The following is a 21,504-nucleotide window of genomic DNA, read 5'->3' as shown; positions in this document are numbered from 1 at the left end:
GGAAATTCCATTTTTAATTGCCTTATAACTATTAATGCTTTTGGAAATCAGGTAATTTTATTACTTTAATTTAGGTGAAAGCTTAGCTAAAGGACTACTCACCCACGAACTTGATTTGTCCCTTTTTTCAGTCCTGTGGACTTCCCACATCTCTTACTCTAAATCAACATTACAAGCTACAACTTAATATTGATAGTATTTAGTATTATCATTCGGCATTAATAGTGAATCTGCATAATATTTCAGGAAATATCCTGTCCTTTGAATGAATAATTAGACCGTCAGTGCCTTAAATGTGAAGGTATTTATAGTTTTTTCCTAAATACTCTTTTTCTGTTTCAACATTTAGAAACTTATTCTCCTAGGAGAAGTATGCAAATTAATTGAGTTATGCCTTTATTAAGGCTTATTTTTAAAAAAGTTTTTTCCCCTGAATATTATTTTAGGTCTCTTAATTCTGACTTGTTTCAGAAATGATGGGAAAAAAAAAAAACAAAAACACTTGGTCTCACTCTCATTCATATCTTTAGCTCATTTTGTATAGGATTGGGGATACTTAACATCCCTTGCCTTGAATTTGGCTCTTTTGGTTGGATTTTTTATGAACCATTTGAAACATTAAAAAGATTAATACTTAAATAACGAATGACTATGAACTCAACCACACAGCCTCAGTCATAAAACCCACCAATATCATTTTTTTTTCTTTGGTCTGCGTCAGCTCTTAGTTGAGGCGTGCAGGATCTTTTTTCGTTGCGGCGCAGGCTCTTCCTTGTGCGCAGGCTTCTCTCTAGTTGTGGCGTGCAGATTTTCTCTCTCTAGTCGTGGCGCGTGGGCTCTGTAGTTTGCGGCACGCGCTTAGTTGCCCTGTGGCATGTGGGATCTTAGTTCCCCCCGACCAGGGATCGAACCCGCGTCCGCTGCATTGGAAGGTGGATTCTTTACCACTGGACGACCAGGGAAGTCCCCTACCAATATCATTTTCTGATTACATCTGCCTCCCTCAACACCCAGAGATAAATACAATTGTAAACTTGATGTTTATCTTTTCTTGGGTTTGACTTTCAGAGTTACTAATTTTTTTTTTTTTTTTAAATTGCACCAGTAAGTAGTTCACGGAATCCACTAGGTACTTCAAATAACCCATCCCATAGAGTAAACCACTGTTAGCAATTTGGTGATTAAAATGTATTTATGCACATAGACATAGATGTGTTTTTTACCTAAAAGGTGTTATATGTATTTTTATGTTTCCAGAGGTCACTTTCCTACACAAACACAAATACAGAGCTGCACATGAAGGCATATATACAAAGATATTTATAGTTTTATTGGTTATAGTGAACAATTTGGAAATCTAAATACTCAGAAATATAGAGGTATGGAAGTGTATCACGGATATTTGTCGCTTGTTGGTTAAGAGAACAGTTTAAAAATAACCTAAATGTTCCATTAATAAGGGGGCAGTTTAAATAAATGTAGTGTATTCATCCTATGAGGCAGTTCAAAGAGAATGAGATATTCATATACACACATATACCCTGATGTGGGAATTGGCATTGGATGTTTCCCTCACATTTGCAATGATTTATGTCACAGATTAAAAGAGGGCACAGGCCTGAGATGATCTAGGACGGAGACCCAAGCCATGGAGGCCAGAGCCTACACCTTTTAACTGTACTTCCTCTCTTTTCCTCTTGCCTGGTGACCACCTTCTGAGTGGTCACAGGTGGAGAATAAGTGACTTAAGGTGCCTTAGTCAGCTGGACTAGTCAGCTTTACTGTGCAAAGGACCAAGGAGTCAGTAAGTATAATGAGGCCTTGTAGGTATTTAGTTGCTGTTACAGGGATGCCTGACTGGTTTTGGATGTTGTGTAACAGGGATAAGGTTTATTTTCTGAGTCTCTAAGGCTTTGAACTCTTGTGGTAAAATAGAATATGAGCTTTTTAGAGCCACACTTGAGGTAGAATTCCTGCTCCCCTCCCCGACTCCCCCAGCACTTTCTAGTTTTGTCATTGACCAGGTTATTTAAAACTTCTCAATTTTTTCATCCTTCACATGGGAATAATAGTGTCTAAAAGCGTTGTTCTGGGAAATAAGCAAAATGAACATATAAGGTACTCAGCATATTGCCTGGCACCTGTTAGATGATCAGGCAATTAATAAGTGGTCTTCCCCTTCTGCTCCCCTCCCCAAGGTAGGCATCCTCCCCCTCCATTTATTCTCATTGCTTTCTCATCTTTTTTTTTTTTTTTTTTTTTTAAAGTATTTGTTTTATTTATTTATTTATTTTTGGCTGTGTTGGGTCTTCGTTTCTGTGCGAGGGCTTTCTCTAGTTGTGGCAAGCAGGGGCCACTCTTCATCGCGGTGCACGGGCCTCTCACTATCGCGGCCTCTCTTGTTGCGGAGCACAGGCTCCAGACGCGCAAGCTCAGTAATTGTGGCTCACGGACCTAGTTGCTCCGCGGCATGTGGGATCCTCCCAGACCAGGGCTCGAACCCGTGTCCCCTGCATTGGCAGGCAGACTCTCAACCATTGCGCCACCAGGGAAGCCCTGCTTTCTCATCTTAACTAAAGTCCCCTCAACTGCATTGTGCTTGCTGTGGATCACACTGCACATTTGGGTCAATTCCCGTTCCCAGTGTACTGTCCTGTTCATTCTGTGGACATGTTTGTCAAGTGATAGGGCCTCATTTCTAGTTTGGAAAGGAGTGGTGGTAAATAACAAAAATACAAAGCCTCTCTCTCTCTGTTTTTCTTTTTTTTTTTTTTTGAGCCTTTCTGGCTTCATGCCGTGTGTCTTTTATCTCCGGGTTGCTAAACTCAGGGTTCTTTTCTGCTGATGTTACTGTAGGATGTGGGTTGCTACCTGCCTCCTCCTCTGCTCTGCCTCTCCTAAATGAAAAGATAGTTTTTAAGCAGAAGAGTTGAGTGAGCTGTCCACTTTTTTTCTGTAGAGTCCATCAACTTTAGATCTTTTCGCTTTAGAGTATCCTCATTCTTAACCAGCATGCCCATGAATTACTTTTTAACTGTTGGAGAACAGGGGGTGGTATATTGCCTTCAGTCTTCCCTGGCTGCCTTTTTTTGTGTGTGTGTGGCTTCTGCTTTCATCTGCCTACTTACCATTGCTCTTTCCTGGGAGGGGTTTGGAATGAGGAAAGGGTGGGGGTGTGTGGAAGCCAATGGCCGTCTTTATTGGGTTAGGCTCTTTGTTTATTCTTTTCTGTTAAGTCTACCAGGTCTGGGACTCACTGCAGGAGATTTCAAGGCAGGAGTTCTGGTTTGGGGTTAGTGTGTATGTTTTAATTTGCACCTATTTTTGAGAACCACTGATTGGATAATTGCAACCAGATGGCATTTTTATTCTTTGGGTGACTCTGCCTTGGTTTTGTTTTGTTCTGCATTGGTTCCTTTCTTGTTTGTTTGTTCGTTCGTTTCATTTTGGTTTGGTTTTGTCTTTGTCTTAAGGAGGGAGGGACTGATGATGAACAAATAAGACTTAGTGGATTCAGACAGATGGACCTGGTTTCAAATCCTACCTGTGTCATCTTGGGAGAGTTATTTAACTACTTCTGAGCTTCAGTTTTTCCTCATATGAATGAAGGACAAAATAATATCCCCCTTTTAATTTTTTTTAAAAGAGCTAATCTATATAAATTAGGTGGCACATGGCATCATGTACATACTCAGGAAATGGTAGCTATTAGGGATGTTGAGAATGGGACTAATGACATTGTTTGCAAATAACACTATAAAAGTGAATTAGAAAATTTTGATCTTGTATTACCAAATTACTATCTGCTGTCATTATTAACGCTACTATCTGCTGTCATATTAACACTAGGATTTTTATTTTCAAACAGATTTATGTGGCAGTTTTTAAATTTTTATTTTATTTTATTTTTTTTTAATTAAGTCATTCGGCATCTGAAGAAGCTTCGGGTTCAGACTCAGGCAGCCAGTCGGAGAGTGAGCAGGGCAGCGATCCAGGAAGTGGACATGGCAGCGAGTCAAACAGTAGTTCTGAATCTTCGGAGAGTCAGTCAGAATCTGAAAGTGAATCGGGAGGTTCCAAATCCCAGCCAGTTCTTCCAGAAGCCAAAGAGAAGCCAGCCTCTAAGAAGGAACGGATAGCTGATGTGAAGAAGGTATCGGCTTTGCTGTACAGTACAAACGTGCTGTGAGCTAGGACCAGCTAGCAGACCTTTGTTTCCCACGGAAAACTCCTTAGTGTATCTTGATAATGAAAACTCACCTACAGCCACCTTTTCTAATAATATACTGTCTGTGGGTCTAAATGGGGAATGCTTTCTGCTGTACTCGTTAGACACAGGGCTATAAGGAAAATAATTACATGAACCATCAAATTATAGGGCAGAAAGACCAGTTTTTGTTGTCTTGGTTTTTAACATTTAAAAAAGGTGGTTAAAATATATATTTTTTAGTACAGCACTGAATTGTACCAGAGAAAGTCATTCACAGATGATTGTGGAATGCAGTTGTAGTGTGATGGATAATCCCAATCCAGGAATAAGGGTAGTTTTTGTTCTATTGAAGAATGGAAGGAGAAATACTCCTCACAGAAAAGAAATTATCTGTACCTAGGCAAGGTAGGTATTCTTTGCTTAATGAGAATCTTCCAGCAGAGAATGCAAAAAGGCAAAAATTGAGTTGCATAGCATTTTTTCATTGATGTCCAAACTTTGGGATGTGTCCCTTTTGGGGAAGAATTAATGACTTGGTCTAGTTAGTCATGAGAAATGCAGCTGATCTTTTAAAATTCCCTTTTGAGAGAATTAAGTTAGAATCACTGAAAATATAAAAAAGATTGCTTTTAGAAATTTAAAAATAAAATGTCTTAAAGAAACTAAAAACTTTATGCTAAATCAGTTTTTCTTCTAAGATACAAACCTACATCTGCACACAAAGATTTTCGTAGCGGTACAAACAATTTAAAATTACCTGCAAGTTTTACAAAATAGCTTCAGCAATCCTGAAATTAAAAAACAAAAACTGCTTTTAACTTTTGAGACAGAATTGGGATTAACTGTGTTATTTCATTTCTTCTATTCCCAGCGTAGTCATTGCTTAATGGTAAGTGACGCTTAAGAGCTGGTGGGAGGTTGGGGAATGCTGATAGTAGTGATAGGGATAGGAAAATGAAAGCTGTCCTTGCTAATTAACTCATCACCAGAGAAGTGACCTTCTAACACTCAAGTGTTGTGCTTTGTTGCCTGCTCAGTGTGTGGGGACCTTTCACAAGAGACATTTCAGGTGGTGACCTATTTCAGAAAGACCCTGAATGTAGAAGTACCACTTAGAGATCTTCTCTGAGTGTCATTCAACTCAGAAATTTACCTGCAGAAGGTCTTGCTTGGCCATCTTTTAACTTTCTTCTATACAGGGGAGAGTTCTTTACTTGCAGAGAGTAAAGGAAGCCATAGAAAACACGACTTGCGTCAGGTGTTGAAAACTTTACCGAAATCATGCTCACTGTCTGGAATTCACAGTTTAACTGTAAGACCATATACATATATATATATATATGAAACTCCCTTTAAAGAGATAAAGGGGAATAAGACTGAATTTTAAGATAGAAGTACAGCTTTAGGCAGAAATGTTAAAGTTAAGGTGATAAGTTCCAAAAAGTTAATAAACACATGGATGAATGTACTAGCCAGTTAGAATGATTGGATTGTGACTTTAATAATTATTATTCTAAAATGAGCTTCTAAAGAAAGCTCTTTGTTTTCTGTACACACTTCCCTTTCACATGGTAGCTTTTTATTGAATAGTTGAATTAGATATCATTAGCCCTCAAAAGGACAAACAGGAACACAAGATGATTTTAGGATGTATGCATTACAGTATATACTGTGATAAAGTCCCAACAGGTGACCCTGAATGCCTGTCTAATATTTTTAAATGGTAAAACTAATTGATGTAGTGCCATTTAAAGCATTGAGCCACCCAGTTAATAAAAGCTCCATAAATACCTGTGCTGAGTCATTTCATAGCTCTAGGAGAGGTCCAAAAAAGGATGGGGGAGGGGTTGGCAGGCAGCGCTAGAGCAAAGCTCTTTGCTGCCTTCCTCTCTCTGCCCCATTTGTTCAGAGTGTTTGGCATGTGCTGCCTCTTTTGCCTAGATTTCCTTCTGCTTGTTATTACTGACTCCTGGTTGGACCTTTTGTCCTCCAACTCATATTATTCTAAGGTTGTTAAGGATTTTTTACGTTTATAAACTGAATTTATAAACTGAGGATGCTATATTACATGATTATATGGCTTCTAGTTCTAAAATGCCTGTTCCTAGAACATCATGCTTGTTACCTTTGGAGGCCTTGTTTTTCTTCAGCTTACTTCGCTTTTTTTTTTTTTTAAAGGCACTGTTGATTATGTCCTTCCTTGGCTTAGTGACATTATGTGTTTTTGGATCGTCTTTCATCATTTTTGTCTTTTTGGGGGTCCACTTTCCACACATTTCATGATGAGCCTCAACCTGTGGCTTCTCCTCTTGCTTCACTCCAAATATTTTCATGACATTAGCTGTCACCTGTGTTTCGATGACAAGCCCACATTTCTAATCTTGGCTTTCAAGCATCTCTTCTGTATGTTTAACTCCTGTTGAGCATCTTCACTTCATTGTTCCACAATCCGTTAAAATTCATTCTGCCTATAGGTGATTGATTTCATTAAAAGAACACACAACATACCTGTTAATAGTTTTCTGTGGGAAGGAGAGTGAGGCTAGGGGTTAGACCAATTGTTAGAGGTGGAAGAATGGGGGCCTTTTATAATTTTTTATATTTATTGATTTGAGTCTTTTAATAAAATGGTGTCAGTATGTTGTGAAAAAAATGTTCTCTTCAACTGATTCCTCTTTAAACTTTGTTTGATCACTAGTGAGGATTGTTACTAAAAATCAGGTCTTAAAGGCAAAGGGTTAACTACTGTTAGAGAATAAAATGAAGTGTGCTAGAGCAAGGGTGCCAGTGGGTCTCATTCTGAGAACTTCTAGCTAAATGTTAGAAATACCGAATTTGCCTGTATCTGGCATGTTACACATCCTGAAGAATTAAAAAAAATATGCAAATGCACTGATTCTTATTTAATGAGAGTTGGTGGTGGGGCCCTGCTGATTTTTTTGAGTTTCTCAGATGAGTCTTGTGCAGTCGAAGCTGAAACTGAAAGCATTAGGGACTTAAAATTCATCAGTAAATATTTTGTCTTTAGTGGAAGCAGTTGTTCTCCTATGTTGCCATATTATTCCTCTGTAAGTTTATATTTTAACAGTGGGTAAGCAGTGTGACCTCTAGTTTAATGCCATTTAGTAATGAAGAGGCATCGTTACAACTTTAATGAGTTCTCGGATAATATGCCTTATTCTTTTTAAAGATGGTCCTTCACTGTCTCATAAACAAAGCTAACAAAACAACCCTTTTGATATATAACCAAATAACGAATTGAATTCTCTTAAATTGAAATACATGTTCCAGTAATGTAAATAGTAAATGGGGGTCAAGAAAAAACGATTCATGCGTGGTCTATTAATTTTACAGATGTGGGAAGAATATCCTGATGTTTATGGGGTTAGGCGGTCAAACCGAAGCAGACAAGAACCATCACGATTTAATATTAAGGAGGAGGTAAGAAAAAAAAATGTTTTAAGGTGATACATTCAGACTCCTTAATTATCTTACCCTTTTTGACTCTGATATGTATTACCATTAACGAGACTGAACTTCAGGCATGGGAGTTAAGTGACTCGAAAGTGAGCTTTCTCAATCTAATACAGAAGAAAAGCCACATGTGGCCTTTTAAAAAAATAAAATTACCAGAAAGATCATGTCATAGTGAATGCTCTAGTAGAGAGTTAGAGTATTATATAGAACTGGCCTCGAATTCTCTCTTTTTTTTTTTTTTTTTAATATTTCTCATAGTGCAGTTGATTATAGCAAGAAGTATACTTTTTAAAATATCTAGTTTCTAAATCTTCTAGATTTTGTTACCTGGGTAACTAAGCAAATGTAACAGTGGAAGTAGTTTCAGATTTACTGCTGAGAAAGGAAGGAGAGTTTGCTTAAGTATTTTATTTTACCCAAATGGTTTAAATTTGGTTTCCTAGTTCATTTTTAATGTGCAGTATAAAATGTTTAACACATATTTACCCTCTGATCAAATTGTCAGAGATTGAATAGATTGATGGTTTTTAAAGTTAGTGTTATATACTGGGTTCTGTTGTTTCTGTAGAATCAGACCTTTTCTCAGTTTGTGTGATGCTTTTGTGGAAATCCTCTAAGTTTTACCTCTACGTTAGGTTTATAGACTGCATTCTGAAGACACGTTCTTTGGTCTCTCAGTGAAATGTCCCCTCTCTGCATTCTTAGGAGAACTTTGCTATTCTTAAATATATAATATCTTTCTGATGAAAGTTACATATTAGTAGCCAAAGGTTAGTGAGTTTGGGGTAGTAATTGACCGTTAACACCTGCATTGCATTTATGGTGTTTTATTTTCAGTGACCTCTGAGCTGGTTTACCTTAGCTACCTTTCTTTTTTCCATGTTTGTTATAACCAACCACATCTTCTCTCTTTTGTGTATAAATTAACACATTCTCTGTCTCAAGTCTCTAGTCTCAAGACTAACAGCAATGGGAGTAGTTTGCCAATTTGCTTAACTTGGGGGAAAAAAGAGTTGTTCAGATGTCTGTAACTGCAAATTTCCTTGGCCTAGTGCTGTTAGCAGAGGGCTGCTGGCTCATGACTGACCATGCTCTTTAATGAGTCTGAAATGAAACAGGTCCGTAGGTACCGCCTTTAATGGCACACTAAATGTGTGGCATTTTTGTGTGACAGTCTATATCTGCAGCATCCAGTTTGGTCGCCATTAGACATGCGTCTTTTAAAATGTGTATTAGTTAAATTTAGGTAAAATGAAAAATCCATTCCTTAGTCACACCAGCCACATTTCAGGGGCTCAGTCACATGTGGCTGCTGGCTGCTCTGTGGGCCACTGCAGATACAGGACATGTCCATCATCACAGAACATTTTATTGGACTGTGTTCTTTCATAAGTCAAGCTGAAAAAAATATTATTTCCTGGCGTTAGAGGTAACTCACCAGTAACAGACAAATTAATTTTCAAAGCAAAAGAAAAGTGAGCACCACCAATCAGATGCTTAGGTTTCTTTCTGTCTAAAAACTCATATTGAATAATGTTATATTGAGTAGATTGTTGAACCAGGGGGTAGTGTTATCCCTAAGAACTGTGAATTAAAGTCTGTAATCATTTTTTCCCCCTCACACACTGAAGGCAAGTAGCGGGTCTGAGAGTGGGAGCCCAAAAAGAAGAGGCCAGAGGCAGCTGAAAAAACAGTAAGTCTTTCATGGGGGAGATTACTTAATTTGGTAGTTTGGAACATGTGAGCATTTCTGGGACTGCCTTCATTGTGTCTGTAGCGCACCCCGGGGCCCAGAGTCCGCTTCTGTCTCTTGCTATCTTGGATTCCTGTTCATCTGAATCTGCTGCAGCAGCAGTGGCATTTGAAACCCAGGATTCTTAGTTTTTCACATGTAGGTGTTGGGCTACTTTTTGGGGCAAACCCCAGCTATTCCATCTGATTTGCCCAGTTAGCCCAGTTATTTTTTTTCTTAAAAATGTGCACGAATATCAAACATATAGGCATTTGGTATTCTATTCTAGATAAACAAGGAACACATTTAGATTGGCTGTTTTTCCTTTTCATTTGTTCTTTGTGTTGGCATGGCAAAGTTATATTGGTTGGACACCCATTTTAGTATGAAATTTCACATTGTCATTTCCATGTAGTTTTACTATTGTAGTTCATAAGCCAGAAAATTTTAATTCATGGGCTTAATGTGAAATCCCTTTATGATATAGATTATATATTTGTTATTTTAAAACTTAAAAAATTCTACTTATGGTAAAAAAAAATTTGACTTTTTTTTGGGGGGGGAGAAATCATTTAAAAAATTTTTTGGGGGGATGTGTGGATCCCTTTGACAAATTAAATTCTACAGCCCGTCTCCTCAGAAGAATACTCAAACCTCTGCACACAAATTCAGGGGGTTCTCATGGTAAACGATTGTCCTTGGCTCCCACTGAGAGCCCCAGTTATATATTCTCTGTTTTAAAGTATTAGTAATCCTTAATTTAAGTGTTTGGCCTAAAGCAAAGTAATGTGAGTTTTTAAAATCCATTTCCTCCTCTCCAAAATAGAGTAATACTTATTCTGCTGACCTAACAGGGTTATTAGAAACTATGCTAAGAAAAGTCAAGTAGTATTTAATATTGCCCTGCCCAGAGGGCATACGATTTTCATTTGTGTTATAATATTTCGTTAGCGTTGGAGAACATGATAACTGTAGGCAAGCCTGTACTTCTTGGCAGCTCAGAAGGCTCTTGTTCTTCCCCAGTCCCAGGGCCTGCTCGGGAGACTGTTCTCAGCTTCCCAGGCTTTTGGGGGCTTTTGGGAAGTCCATGCATGTGCTTTTTCCTCCACTGTCTGGCTACATTCTGCTGGTCTCTTGGCTGGAATCTAAATGGGCTGTACTTGAAAACGTGAACTCCTCATTTTTTTTCTTTCTTTTTTTTGGCCATGCTGCGTTAATTCCCCAACCAGGGATCGAACCCGTGTCCCCTGCAGTGGAAGCGTGGAGTCTTACCTACTGGACCGCTGGGGAAGTCCCTGAACTCCTCATTTTAATGGCTTTATCTGGGTGTGGAGAAGCCTTCCATTTTTTCAGTCCCTGTGTAACACATCAGACTTACTCTTTTGACTGGCTTCTATATTTATTTTCCCTCTCCTATCAATCCTGAGAGCTCTCCAAAGTTGGCAACTCTCAGTGGACTTCATGGACCTTTCTTCCCTTGAGTAGAACCTTTTCATTCCTTGTGGGGGGTTTGTGTCTTCTGTGATGCTGCTTTTCTACCCCTGGGCGCTTCCATAGGAACTTAGCATAAGCTGAGGTTTTCCTCATGCTTGTTTATTTGGGCCCTGGGCTGGCCTCACTTCTTGTCATCCTCTGGGCAGCTGGAGAGTACTAGGGCTTATGGGGACCTCTTCCCTTCTAACATGAATTAGAGGAGGTCCTGCAACTGCTAAGGCTCAGGTTGCAAGGCACAGCACTACGGGGGCCTCTGTGATCTGAGCAAGGGTAACAGAACCCAGTGTGTGTGCACATGAATTTCAGAATTGAGAGACTCACTCAAAGGAAGTGGAAATTTTGAAATATTAGCACAGGGAAGTGTTTTTCTGAAACCCTGCCCTGCAGATTGTATCACAGATATTAAAGTTTTTAAAAGGAGCCATTTTTAAACTTTTTTTTGGAATTAATTTCAAACTGTAGAAAAATTGTAAGAATAAGAGTAGTACAAAGAATGCCTGTGTACTTTACTGAGATTTACCGTTGGTTACCATTTTTGCCCCATTTGCTTTATTGTTGTGAGTGCTCTCCTTATATATTGCACACATGTTTCAGACTAAGATTCATACATCAGGGTCTTTCACCCCCAAGTACTAAGTGTGTATTTCCTAAGAATAAGGGTGTTTTCTTTCATAAGCACAATACAGTTTTAACATAAATAGATTTAACATTGCTACAACCCCTTGGTCTAATTTATATTCCCATTTTGTCAGTCAACCCAATAATGTCTTTCATAATACTTTTCCACCCCCAGGACAGGATCCAATCTAGGGTTAAGTATGTGTTAGTTGTCAGGTTTCATTAATCTAGAGCACTTTCACAGACTTTCTTTGCTTTTATGACATTGACACTTCTGAAGGTAGAGTCTTGGAAGGGAGTAACTCCCCTTGAGTCATGTGAATTAGCATTTTAAAAGCTTAGAAGAGGAAAACATTTTTTGAATTAGTTGGCAGTGTTGAAAATTGAGGGATGGTATGTACGAATCTAGATTTCTAGTTTTTGAGAAAAGCTGTCAATGCTGCCCCATATAACACTGGTCTTTGTAACCTTTGGAGAGGCCGTGAGTTCTCCGTTTGACCCCATTTACAGTCCTTACCTGGCCCCAGCGGGTATTTGAGATTGTAACCCCTGACTTAAAGTCATACAAACAAAATTTTGCGTTTTGCTTCACCCACTCATGCTGTTTTGATCATTGAACCCTTTTTTATGTAGTCCCTATGAATGTTACCCTAATTTGTGAAATGTTGTGTGGGATTTCTCCTGACTCGGGACGGTCCCAGTAGTGCTTAACCCCACTGGACAGTGGTTCCAAAACCCTCTCTCCCAACTGGAATTTAAAAAAGTATTTCAGCTGTAATCATTTGAAGCTATTCTCCTGGGATTATAGTTATTTCTCCCTTTCCACTGCTTTGAATTGAAAGTCTGTCACAGTCCTGTGACAGTGGAAGAGAATCCTCGTTAGCCCCAGATTTCCCCTCTTCACTGGGACTTGCTGCTGAAAGGCATTCTCTTCGGGAAAATCTACTGAAAATCAGTGAAGTTACAGCTACTCTTTCCCTCTTTTCCTTACCTGCCTTCTAAAGTGGAGGAGAAAGGAGTTCCCTTCTTTGAGCTCTTAGAGACAGTTAATAGGAAGCCTCAGTGGCTCTTGACCAGAGTTCAGGTCCATTTTATTTAAAAATGGCTTTTGTTCCTTCCCTCCTTTATAGTTCAGATTTGATTTGTGTCCTACCAACCACCTTTTCTTAGTAAAGGAAGAAAACTATACCCAGTTAACTTGCATTCTGACTTTTTCCTATCTATTTATATTGCCTTGAGGCCTCAGTGGCCAAATCTTGATATTTTTCTCCCCAGTTCCCAAAATTTTGGCAAAAATTCCATTGATTCCCTTTTAGGGAATCCCATTGATGGCCTCTTAGAGCTGGATCTGGCAATTCAAGTCGCCTTTAATGTATGAAAAATATTTTAATCACGATCTCATATTTTAGACTTCTCTTCCTTGTAGCCCAGCATATAACGTACGGCTTAGTCAGGGAATCTCCCTCATAAAATTTGCATTATATGAGAAGCTAGCAAACTAGAAGTGGACATCGGTTTCACCTGTTGGAGAGCCAGGGTTGGGCAGTAATCTTTTTGTAATTGATTGCCCTTTTCACCCCTTATACGGAATGACTTAGTATTGCTGGTTGTAACTTACTTTTTTTCCCCCCTCTATTCTGGAAAATTAAAACGAAATTTGAAGTAATCCAGCCAATTTCAAATACGCATACATAAAACTCATTTAGATCTTTTAGCCTCTGATTGTTCAGATCCTCCTAGAATGTGTAAGCGTGGCTTTAATGTTTGCAGATTCTATGGTCTTCAGTAGGTTATGGTTGAGAGTAGCAGGGCTGGGGATTTGACATGTACCAAACAGCTTGTTCTCCCTGGGCTTGAGTTTCCCCCTACCTGGGAAGAGGCCTTTGGACCAGACGATTTGCTAATTTTTTGTACATTCTTACATTGGGAGATTCTAAGTCCTCCTGGTTGTCTGTAAGTCTACAAATCTGCAGTTTAACTGGAAAACTAGACTCAACATCCATTCTCTCAGTGTTTACTGCCAGTTTAGTCTCCTAAAGTTATGGAAGTGGACCTTATTAGCTACCCCGATATAGATTCTCAATTTCTGGCAGAGTTATGTAAATTACAAATAATACTTGACTGTGGATCTTTCTCATCTGATCTGCTCTCCCTTAGGTCTTACGTGCATGTTCTTTCAAGCTTGTTTCCTGTGAAACCACTTCTCTCCAGTTTGACTGTGTGAGTTCCTTCTAAAGGGTAAACTGTTCTGGACTTGGCCCAAGGGAGACTGTAGCCTTAGGTGCCAATCTCCCAATTGCTGGACATCTTCGTTTTTTCCTTCCTGGCCGTCACCATCTATTCCTTGGATTCCTTAGCAGACATTTATTGTACGAGGCTTTAGGCAAGGAGAATAAAGCAGGTGCCCAGAGTATAGTTTGCTTTAAAGAGAGAGTGAAGGGTATTAGGTGACAATAGTAGGCCTTAATATCTTACCAGTCTGCTTCCAAAAGCACCCTACCTGTCTGACAGTCTGATAGGACTCATTCTTTAATTATTTCTTTATTTAACAAAGTTGTATCTCCATTTGCCTGCCTTTGTGCTAAGCTCTGGTACGAGGATACCCTGCCCACGTAGAGTGACCTACTATTAGGTAAATGGATATGAAATGGTAGTGCCAGTAGAACTTGAGTAATGTACGTGGAAGTGCTCCACTGCCTTTTCATGGAAGGCTTGAAAAACATTTTTTCCCGTAATGTTTCCACTAATTCAAGTGTAGAGTGGCTCCTGGACCTTTTAGGAAGGTTCTTCCACTATTACTTTGACTTACTCTCCCATGAAGAATATTGATTTGACTTTGCAACTTGGCAAGGGTTGTCTTTAGCATAACCTCATTTTCTATACACAGACCCAGAGGCACAATGGTAATTGTTTCGTTTAGAGAGAACCACAGGTTCTTGCCTATTAAATTTTTTTTTTTCCTCTAGATATTTCATGCCCAGTAGCTATTATATATGCTCCTTCCTTCTTCCCTGCAGGTGAGAAATGAGCTGAGTTTATGTGATGTCTTGTTTGGTATTCAAGTAAACTTCAAAAACTGTTTGGGGATAGTAGGGCACCTATAGGGTATGGCTCTCCCAAGTCTTCTACGATCTCGAGGAGCAAAAGAACACCTACTGTATTTAATAATTATTAAAAGCTACTTCATTAGTTGAACAGGTTATTTAGTAGGTGGTAGGTTTATCACTGAAAAATAATTTTGGGGATTGTTTTCTCAGTATATTCTAAAGATGTTAAAATAACTAGTATAGTAGTTCTCAAGTCTCTCACTAGTATCAGCACCATCTGAATTTGTTAACATTCAAATTTTTAGGCCTCACATTACACCGACTGAATCAGAAACTGGCTGTGGCCCAAAAATCTCTTTTTTAATAAGCCCTTGAGGTATTTCTGATCCATGCTAAAATTTGAGAACCTCTGATCTAGTATATATTATGGCTTCAATCTGGTCAATGATAGTAGTAAATAAAAATAGAATATTAGAGATTTAGCAGCATTTTTTTTTTTTTTCAGAACAAATGGTTTAAAAAATAACAGCCTTAGCTTCCATTTTCATTTATTTTTGATGCAAGATATAAAATAGGAATAGATATTACACAGCCCAGGAAGGAACACAACCAAAATTTAAATGGAGCTAGAACAAATCTTTTAGCATAATATCTAAAATATACATGTTCTGCCTTTTTGGCTAATCAGATTGTCAGATTTGTCAGATTCTTCAAGCTAAACAATCTTGAAGAATTCTTTCAGAAAAAAAAATTTTGCTTTGCTTTTGATCACAGAGAAAAATGGAAACGGGAACCCTCAGAAGATGAACAGGAACAAGGCACCAGTGCAGAGAGCGAACCAGAGCAAAAAAAAGTGAAAGCCAGAAGACCTGTCCCCAGAAGGTGCAGTGTTTGCTTGAACGTCTCTGCTTCTGGTCGAGCTTAGTTTGTGTTAGATTGAGAAGGACGATGTAGTGCTAGCCCGAGGGCCTTAATTGATGGGGTACAGTGTGTTGTGATTCCGGATTTTGAATGCCTGGTTAACTTCTTGCCAGCCTGCATCATTAGCAAGTAATTAGATTACTGAGCTACTTATATTGATTTTGTGTGTTTGCATGGTACGTAGCTCAGAGTGGATCTTACTGTTCATACTCCAGGCAGACTAGTTATGAGGAGCGAATGTGTCTTCCACTCTTAAAAAAAGCTCCCTGTGTATTTAACTAGTGTACAAGTTTTTTTTGGGAGAACTAATTGTTAAGTTTAATTGGCGGGTTCAAAGCATACTTTACTGTTTATTAGCCTGTTCTCATAATCTTTATAACGTTAAGCAGAGAATCTGTGCAGAGAAGGAAGCAGGTGGAGATGAGAGGAAACTGGTAATTTTTGATCAGACATATGGCATTGAAAGATATTGGTGATGGGGAACGGAAGGCAGGAGGCAGAGAGGCCCCAGGAAAATTTACCTCCTTGGCAGTATTGCTTAGGATGAGTTTGGCAAATAATTGACTTTGGGCCAGATCCCACTCACCACCTATTTTTGTATGGCCTGTGAACTCAATATAGCTTTTATAGGTGAACATTTGTAGTTTGGTGATGGGGAACACTAAATTTGAACCCTAGTGAAGTGAAATGTTATCCCTTCAAAAAGAATTCTATTCTTCTCGTTAGTAGATGTTGTATCACACAAAAAAGTACTCAATGATTATTATTTTATTTTGACTTTCGTCAATAAAATATTTGTTAAAATTTATTTTCTCTTGTTATATAAGTACCTATGTAGTGGCCTCAACTTTGCCTCTTGTCTGAGAAAGTAAAAAATACTTATCCTCTGGCCATTTACAGCAAACCTGTGTCTATCCCTGGCTTAGGACGTTGTACCTGACCCCTCACTCACCTCCCACCCCAGCAGGGAAATTCATCAATGAGTTTTGTCTCCTTTCTTCTCAGTTTCAGTTCTCAGGGCTGGAATCCACTCCAGTTCTGTCTTCTAGATTTTACCCATCATTTACTGAATCTCTGATCATCTGTCTGTGTAGTGTTGGTTGTGGCAGGTATGAGAGAAACAGGTGACTATGATTGTGAGTTTCCGTCTCCCTCTCTCTCCTTTCACCTTTTTACCGCTGATGGAGAACTTGGGGATTTCCTTTTGAGAGCTCCTAGTCTGTGGCTCTCAGTCCTGCCTGCAGGGGAGTCACTAGAGGGGCCACCTCCTCAGCCCGTTCCGTTGGTCTGTGGCAGGGCACAGTCTCTCAGGTAGCCTTCCTGGTATACTTTATGTACATAGGAGAAAAATATATGTGTCTTTATTTCTTGTCCTTTACTTCCTTTATACAGATGATAGCATTCCACGCATCTTTCTCTGCATTTTTCTTTCATTATCTTGGAAATCTTTCCTTATCAATGCACAGAAAACTCCCTTTTTTCTTATGGTTGCGTAGTATTCTGTTTATTGAACTAGTTCCCAGTTGGTGAATGTTTAGTTTTTCTAATCTTTTGTTATTGCAAATACCACAGTGAATACCTTACTGTGCCTGTATCAGTCTATATCTGTAAAGTCAATTCCCAGAAATAAAATTGTAATTTTGATAGATATTTCCAAGTTGCCCACCAGAGAGATGCCATCAGCAACGTGCTGCATGTGTATTTTTATGTCAGGTGATCCTGAGGAACAGTTGAGAACCGTTGCCTCAGAACCCACAGTACAGTTGTCCCTTCGTCCCCTGCGGGGAATTGGTTCCAGGACCCTTGTAGATACCGGAATCTGCAGATGCTCAAGTCGCTTCCTTATGTAAAGTGCTGTAGTATTTTCGTATGATCTATGCATCTCCTTCTGTATACTTTTAATCATCTGTTGATTACTTATAATACCTAATACAATGTAAATGCTATGTAAATACCTGCTAATGCGCAGCAAATTCAAATTTTACATTTTGGAACTTTGTGGAATTTTTTTTTGCAAATACATTTTTGATCCATGGTTGGTTGAAAATGCGAATGTGGAACCTGCAGATACAGAGGGCTGACTGTATTCCTATAAATGACTGAAGGGTATCAGCAGTAGAATCACTTTCATGTTTCTAGTGAAGCAGATCTCTAGTGAATTAGAATCTCAGGGAATGGGACCTGGGACTATTCATGTCTAACATTCCCCTGGTTAATCCCTATATATGAACCCTGCTCTGGGAAATAACAATTATATAGATTTGAAGTAGACAGCAGATGATAAAGTAAGGACTTTGCCATTTTTTCTTTTCTCATTTTAGAGCAATGCCCAAACCTCGTGTTAAAAAGCAACCTAAGGCTCAGCGTGGAAAGAGGAAAAAGCAAGATTCTTCTGATGATGAGGATGAAGATGATGAAGCTCCCAAAAGGCAGACTCGCCGCAGAGCGGCTAAAAATGTTAGGTAGGTGATGCCCCAGAAGGTTTTCATTAGTGTGAAGGGAAGGTGATAGTGTAGTTGGCTAGAGCTTGGTTCTGGTAAGTCCAGGATTAGGCATTTGATAGGTAAAAATAATGACCTGTGTCTTGAGGTTGTATTCGGAAATCTGGTCAGGGTTCTTGCAAAAAGAATGGTTCTGGCCAATAGGAATATGGAAAGAATAGTGATAACTCATTTCAAGCCTTCATTCCTATGAAGAGAACTGCTTTATTTCAAGTTCATGTTTCGTTGAGGTGGTAGTGATGTTATCTTCATTTCATAACATCCTTTTTTAGGAAGGACATTAGGATTGTATTTTCACTTTTGAATTGCTCTTTGAATCAGACAAATTCTTTTAAGTTTCAGCTTATGTGTTGTTATTTGGATATAATAATCTTATCAAGCTTACGATACACTATGAAGCATTAATAGAAAATGAAATAAAGGAATAGAATATGCAAACATAAATATTTTACTTTATATGAATCAAAGGGTATTTAATTTCCTTTTAGAGGATATGCAGGTTTCTTTTGTTCTACTTAAAGATGGTGAAGCTGAGTCCTGGAGTTATTAATAACCTGTTCAATGTATCCAGTTAATACTTTGAAAGCTAAGACTAGGTTTTGAGTATGTTAATGTGTAGCTTAGCACTTTTTCCTCCTATAGCTGTACTGCATCCAGAATTGTGTTTTTCTCTTCTGTAACTCCCAAACCATTTGTTGTTAATATATGGCGGAAGGTTACATTTTAATATTTTATTACCAGGAAGTATGCTCAGTAACTTGAGAATACTTAAATTTCATATTCTTGTTATTGGGAGACAAAATGCAGGGTCGATATATTCAATCTTAGACCTACTTATCTAATGGAATACTAGTAATTTTTTTCATTTATCATGCATTTTCTTTCTTTGTAGTTGTTTCCTTGTTTATACATAGTAATGATCTCATTAAAAAATGAAAACATAGGAGTGTCTTTGTAGTAGTTTTCTATGTCTTGCTTACAGAAATCACTGTAGTCAGTTTTTATTTTGCAATATGAGTTAGCCTTCCTGCAGTTATCTGTGAACATGCATTAATACTTTAAGCAGGAAAAAAAAATGAACTTTGAGCCCACTTTATCGTGGCTGATCTGCACAACAGCATGTTGGAGCCAAAAGGGTATGGTTCCTTGTCCTAATGATATTATGTATGGTGGTGTTTGAATCTGAAGATAGTTTCTCATTTATGCGGCATTATTCCTCATGCAGTTATAAAGAAGACGATGACTTTGAGACTGACTCAGATGACCTCATTGAAATGACTGGAGAAGGAGTTGATGAACAGCAGGATAATAGTGAAACTATTGAAAAGGTCTTAGATTCAAGGCTGGGAAAGAAAGGAGGTATGTGAAGACAACACTTCATTCTTGCCATAGGTGGCAACAGATGTTATGGTAGGGAATCCAGATGTTTATAAACAGGAATAGAATTAAAGATCATCATTGCCTCAGGCACAAGGAACAGCTTACTTTTTGCTAGATTTCTTAATTCCACCTGTGGCCAGGGACCCTTCCCCTTGGCTTTTACCTCCTTGAGTTACTTCTGCTCCTCTTTCTGTTTCTGCTTGAATGCTTCACCTTCCTCGTCCATCTCCTTAGCCTGATTCTTGGGTTGCTTCAGGGGCTTCTTGCCACCTTTGCGGCCAGACATGACACCTGCTGCCCCTTCCCTGCCGTTGGAAGCTAGCAAATTATTTTTTATATCTGCTCAGTAAGGCCCAAATTTTATGTATTCAGCTCTGAAGTGATGAATTTCAGTCCATGCCTGTATTTGTTGTGAAATGTGGAAGTTTTTCTGACCCACAGAAAAACTGACCTGAGACTGTAGGGCTGTGTCCCATATGTCTTTGAGCTTTTAAAATTGAGCTGGTTAAAGATGTTTTAATATCTTAAAAACCAGTGATGCAGCAGAGATTCTTGATTATTAACATTAAGTAAATCTACCTTTAGTTACTTGTTTTTGAATCTCCTTGTGATAAGTATCAAACGGGTTAAATACATATTTGGACAGTAGTGAAGAATTTTTATATCCAAATTGAGATATCTCACAACTCAGTTTTTTAAAGTAAACTTTCCATATAGGAAATATCAAAATAATACCTAATTCATTTTTCTTTGTCTTTTTTTTTTCATCCAGCCTTACTTGAGGTTAAGAGAGTTAACAGGGAGTTTTGGGTGGATGAGTAATTGGGGAGATTTTAAATTCTCTTACCTTGTTCTTAATATTCCTGGAGAGACAGATTTGTTTTCTGAGTCAGTAGGGACCAAAACAAAAGGATATTGCTGTTCCATTTTTATTGTGTTTGGATACAGAGATTTCTTTGATTTCACCAGCAAATTTTGGAATGTTCTAAGTAGTAAAAATTGGGTTTGCATCATGAAAATATTTGAAATTGTTGATCATGTTCATTCTGTATTGTTTGTGAATTTCTGCTTATTTCAAGTCAAAGGATTTTGGTGCTTCATCCATAAAGAGACTCTTTAGACATTTGTGTATTTGGGAAGCTTTTCAATGTCTGGTTTAATATACTTTTAAAAATTTAACTGAATCCTTTTTCAGCCACTGGAGCTTCTACTACTGTATATGCAGTTGAAGCTAACGGAGACCCTAGTGGCGACTTTGAACCTGAAAAGGATGAAGGCGAAGTCCAGTACCTCATCAAGTGGAAGGGCTGGTCGTATATCCATAGCACGTGGGAGAGTGAAGAGTCCTTACAGCAGCAGAAAGTGAAGGGCCTAAAAAAACTAGAGAACTTCAAGAAGAAAGAGGATGAAATCAAGCAATGGTACATTATCCATCTTGGATAAAAAAAAATACATTTGCAGCCTGGAGGAAGGGAAGGTTTTTAACTAGTCCTTGGAGAACACAGCTATCTAGAAAATCAAATTTTGCCCTTAGCATCTCGTGGGGGCATCCACGATTACGTTTTATAAAACTGTGAGCTGAAGATAGTATATATTTTTGTGTATAGCCACCAAGTGTGTAGAGTTTAATAATAACTAGCTTATGGAGCATTTTTCAGACATGATCTCATTAATCCTCACAGTAATCCTACGAGATTTGTACTGTTGAACAAAATGTTTTTTGTGGGAAGAGTGAGGTACAGAGCAACTCTGTGAGAGGGCCCAGGATTGGAATTCTGGCAGCCAGAGTCCAAGGCTAACGTACTTAAGCACCTTGTTACTTTCTGTGGTTGTGCTGGGGTAGCTTGGATGTCAGGTGTTAATATTCTAGAACTCTCTGGGTTATGATATACTTTAAACTAATCTTGGTTTTACGCAGTTTACAGAAATGATGTGACAGAAATGTTCTGAAACTGTGATAGCCTGTTGTTTGTAGTTTACTTACAGCTTTGAACATGTTAGGTTGCATCTGAGACATACGTGGGGTCACAGCATACACACACCTAAACTGACGAAAAGAAGCATAAGTTCCCCCCGAAGAATATGTGTCAGTGTCATGTGATGAGGTTATTTTGTGTTAGGAAT

At 38.5% G+C, this 21,504-nt stretch overlaps 1 protein-coding gene and 1 pseudogene across 22 annotated transcripts in view; one reads left to right on the top strand and one right to left on the bottom strand.

Annotated features, from left to right (window-relative positions):
• CHD2 (chromodomain helicase DNA binding protein 2) overlaps positions 1 to 21,504 on the top strand; it is a 135,568-nt gene that overhangs the window by 30,855 nt on the left and 83,209 nt on the right. For 9 of the 21 annotated variants that reach the window (XM_082387827.1, XM_082387829.1, XM_082387828.1 and 6 more), the window contains 9 exons: positions 3,922 to 4,153; positions 5,082 to 5,099; positions 7,565 to 7,651; positions 9,319 to 9,380; positions 13,689 to 13,751; positions 15,353 to 15,460; positions 17,821 to 17,961; positions 19,226 to 19,359; positions 20,576 to 20,801. In XM_082387827.1, the coding sequence (XP_082243953.1) occupies positions 3,922 to 4,153; positions 5,082 to 5,099; positions 7,565 to 7,651; positions 9,319 to 9,380; positions 13,689 to 13,751; positions 15,353 to 15,460; positions 17,821 to 17,961; positions 19,226 to 19,359; positions 20,576 to 20,801 (1,071 nt within the window). The remainder of the gene's footprint in view (positions 1 to 3,921; positions 4,154 to 5,081; positions 5,100 to 7,564; positions 7,652 to 9,318; positions 9,381 to 13,688; positions 13,752 to 15,352; positions 15,461 to 17,820; positions 17,962 to 19,225; positions 19,360 to 20,575; positions 20,802 to 21,504) is intronic. The other 12 variants (XM_082387813.1, XM_082387823.1, XM_082387818.1 and 9 more) reach the window with 10 other exon arrangements.
• LOC309626723 (translation machinery-associated protein 7 pseudogene) lies at positions 19,368 to 20,564 on the bottom strand (annotated as a pseudogene). The gene has a single exon. The product of its transcript is annotated as a translation machinery-associated protein 7 pseudogene (transcript).

This window comes from Balaenoptera borealis, assembly GCF_965194805.1.
Source record: "Balaenoptera borealis genome assembly, chromosome: 3".
NCBI lineage: Eukaryota > Metazoa > Chordata > Mammalia > Artiodactyla > Balaenopteridae > Balaenoptera > Balaenoptera borealis.
The sequence above is the reverse complement of the archived record's forward strand: the minus strand, read 5'-3'. Positions and strand labels throughout refer to the sequence as shown.